Source organism: Dipteris shenzhenensis, chromosome 1 (assembly GCF_047967505.1).
Source record: "Dipteris shenzhenensis isolate YYH24624 ecotype China chromosome 1, Dip_SZ_1.0, whole genome shotgun sequence".
In the NCBI taxonomy this organism is placed as follows: Eukaryota; Viridiplantae; Streptophyta; class Polypodiopsida; order Gleicheniales; family Dipteridaceae; genus Dipteris; species Dipteris shenzhenensis.
This window is the reverse complement of record NC_141596.1, coordinates 27,370,930-27,374,653: the sequence shown is the minus strand read 5'-3', so window position 1 is coordinate 27,374,653 and position 3,724 is coordinate 27,370,930. Positions and strand designations below refer to the sequence as shown.

General features: G+C 40.4%; 1 protein-coding gene across 2 annotated transcripts; it reads left to right on the top strand.

Annotated features, from left to right (window-relative positions):
• The first annotated feature begins 578 nt into the window (after positions 1–578).
• Positions 579–2,008, top strand: LOC147905638 (polygalacturonase non-catalytic subunit AroGP2-like). Of its 2 annotated transcripts, XM_087381105.1 has the most exons (2): positions 579–725; positions 953–2,008. In XM_087381105.1, exon 2 carries the CDS (start codon positions 965–967, stop codon positions 1,886–1,888), a length of 924 nt encoding a protein of 307 aa, XP_087237231.1. In that variant the 5' UTR covers positions 579–725; positions 953–964; the 3' UTR covers positions 1,889–2,008. The 2 variants fall into 2 exon arrangements, with proteins under 2 accessions (XP_087237231.1, XP_087237220.1); XM_087381094.1 differs by having other exon boundaries at positions 628–2,008.
• Positions 2,009–3,724: the final 1,716 nt, after the last annotated feature.

The window sequence follows — 3,724 nt, the reverse complement described above, 5'->3', positions numbered from 1 at the left end:
TCATCAACAATTGTGGTTCTATAGTGTGTGGGAAATATTGCTCTTGACTACCATGCATTGAAAATACACATATATTCCAAATCCCCACCCTCAGTGCACATCCTACGAATAAACATTGAGAGCGAAGACGAAAGAAAACCTTCATGTTCGTAGTACTTTTTCAACATATCATTACAAAAATACTTTGATTGAAGACGAAAGAAAACCTTAATGCACCAGAGCAGATCGATGATATTCAGAGAGCATCAAATTACAGATTTGAGGATCGATAGGAAATGGAGACAAGAGATTAAAAGATCGATGGGAAATGGACACGAATGGAATTCTCAAATGTAACTACTTTTTGCATGAAAGCCTTCACGTTTTGAAGAAAATCATCCAATAGTCATCCAATGGTCGATATTTACCAAATCTAATCCAATGGTCAATATTTCCCCAATCGTCCTCCCCCAAAGCTCTCCTTAAGAGAGAAAAAGATAAGAGAAGACCACTTTCATTAATTAGAAAAAAAAAAGTGAATTGACATAAACATCCCCAACACGAGGCTTGGTTTGCATCCCGAAGATAGTGGCCCTTGACACGATCTAAAGGCACTATAAAACGTTACCATCCTAGTGCTTGCTCTCAAGGCACTATAAAACCTTACCATCCTAGTCGGTTCTCAGTGTGCTAGAGCATCTCTTTTCTCAACATGAAGGGTATCTATCTTATCGCCTGAACTACTGGTACGGATACTAGCGCTTACAGCTTTCGCAAGGACTAAATACCAATTAGCCACCATTTGCTTACAAAATTTATGACGTTCGCCTCATTGCACGCCTTGTGCAGTCAATTAAATATGTATGTTGTCATAATGAAACATAGTATTTAAGACGATCTTGGCCGAATGCTAGCTCGTGCTTCGCTGCTTCTTTACGAAATGGCTGACTGTCGAACTACTGCTTTGATGCAGGCATGGACCCTGATGCTAATAGCAATCTACAGTATTGGAGTGGCGCTTCCCCTAGAAGATCAGTCGAATGAAGAAAATGTTTGGCTGAAAGCTTTTCCCACGACTCGCATGCCCGACTTGCTTCGTAAACGTCTACCCAGTCTCAGAGGGCTCGCTGCTCATCGCTTTTCTGAGGAAGTCAGTCATGGCCAGCTCTCAACTAAATCGTGTAGGGACGCAAAGGTCTTATGCGTCGTAGACACCGAACTCGTGTCTGTTGTGGATTCTCGTCATATGGGAAGAGGACCCGGCGCTCAGCCTAACGAATATGTCCATGAGAAACAGCTCGTTAGCGGTAGTGAGATAATCCTGCCAGATCTTCATGACAACGTCCCACTCACCGCCTTTCTTCCAAACTCCATCATCGACCAGCTTCCCTATGGAAGCAAACGTTTGCCTGTCATGCTAGGATTGTTTGGATACGCTACCCGATCCAACATGTCGAAGAACATGCTCGGGTCGCTAGAGGAATGCGAAGCTCATGCTCCTCAAGGCCAAAGATGGGTATGTGCCAGATCGATGGATATGCTCGTAAATTTCGTTGTATCGGTCCTCCCTCAAGCCTCGGAGCTGATCACAAGCTCCGACACGGTCGGGTCGAAAGAGGCAGTCCGAGTCTTGAACGCAGAGGTGAGATACGATGGAAAGGCACCACCAGTATCGTGTCACAGCTTTGCTTTCCCTCATGCACTCTTCTTTTGCCATTACATCGAAGGTACCAAGATCTACAGCGTCACCTTGCAAACTAAAGCGGGAGTGATTAGCAAGCGCATAGCGATCTGCCACGCCGTGAGCACCATTACAACCAAACCTATGCCAGGCATGAGCCCAGATGAGCAGGACTGCCATTGGATTTATGGAAGCCATCTCTTATGGATACCTCCTGCGAATGCATAAGAAGGCATCTCTCCTGTGGATTTTAGCATATAATAAATAGGGCTTGTATGAAACTCTTGGGCTAATAGCTCAAGGATATGGTGGATTATGGTATACAATAAATAATAAGTGGCTTGCCCTCTTGTGTGTGAAAACGTAAATGGATAATAGTAGGCATTTCCTTTCTTATACATCTATCAATGATGGTAGTTCGTTAAATTTGGGCTTCTGCGTTGTAACTAGTAGAGTATTGTGAACTAGTAGACTATTGTGAAATATAAGCTCAGCTTGTAATTCTTACAAAAGAGTCGAGGACACCCAATATCGAACTTGCCCCTCTATTATTCTAATACATTGCCCTCCTCCCCCCCTCCCCCCTCCCTTCTTCTTCTAAAATTCTTGATTATAACCTTCGGGGTGGATTCCCTTCGCAATACCATGGCATAATCTCCCCTTCTCACATGAGCTTCCCTACAACATTGTGCTAACGATTGTCCACTAGCGTGAGATGTTGGTTGTCTTATTAAAGCATTCCAAATAGAATTAGTGGCACTTTCAAGGAGAGAAATTGGAAACCTAGTTACTTTGCACCTAGAATGTTGAAGGTTGCATGTAAAAAATCAATGGCATATTACTGTAGTGCCGTCCCTAATGCCCTTGCTATTTTGGGATGGTTCCCTAGTCCCTTTTCTTGATAAATTTCAACATTTAACTTCACAAATCTCAATTAGTCATTGGATCTTTTGGTGTCTTTGTTGTTGTTTATTGATAACTAATAAAAGACAAAAAATATTCCCATGCATTGCTAGAGCATGGACAAGCACATGTTTAACAATGGAAGAAAGCTCCAAGTTAAAAATATTCACCCAAAAGCATTGAAATGTACTTACTTTACATTGTGTTTAAGGAAAGATACATTTGGGATTGATAGTGCATCCTAGGTACGAAATCACTGGCACAACAATTTACAAAATCTCTTCCACTAAAAGAAAGCTCTACTATACATTTTGGTTTGACAATGCATTGTAGGTACAGAATCACTAGCAATGATCTGCGAAAACTATTCCACTAAAAGAAAACTCTTACTCTAGATCCCTTGCAATAATAACAAAACTTTTTATCTATGCATAATTTGGCCTTTTTGGCACTTGAAATGAGCTGAGAAGGCCCAAAACTCAGGGGATGCACTAGCAAGAAAGCATATGTATCACGTGCGTTCAAAGGGTAATTTTAAAACCCCTCAACTAAAAATTTCCACCCAATAAAGACACCCCTCTTTACTTATGGACTAAGTGATTTTGAAAAAAATTAAATTAAAAAACTCCTCCTGTTATTGTAATCTTGTTAATTTTAAAAAAAAAGATGAATTAAAATACCCCTCCTTTTGAATGCATGTGGTACATTAAAACTTTTTGAGGTGAACTCCCTGAGGCCCAAAAACCCTAGAAATGACTAAAAACATGGGTACCTTTCAATGATGTTTCAAAACCCCCTCTGGAAAAGAAGTGCACCTATTTCTAGCCAAAGCAACCCATGCAGGTTGCTTTGGCTAGAAATAGGTGCACTTCTTCTCCAAAGGGGGTTTGAGAAATCACCAAAAGGTACCCATGTTATATTCATTTCTAAGGTTTTTGGGCCTTCTGAGCTCATTTGTGGTGCCCAAAAGGCCAAAATATGCATAAATCAAGAGTTTTCTTTTAATTGCAAGGGATTTAGAGAGTATATATGTATATATATTGACTTATTTACTTATTTGTTTATTAATTCACTCATTTATTTATTCATTTATTTATTTTAAATCTCATATGCAATCCTTGATATCCCAACCATGGGATATATGAAGAATTGATACACTTT

Excerpts from the sequence above, each read along its gene's own strand:
- LOC147905638 (XM_087381094.1), top strand. The coding sequence starts at position 887 with ATGCTAGCTCGTGCTTCGCTGCTTCTTTACGAAATGGCTGACTGTCGA.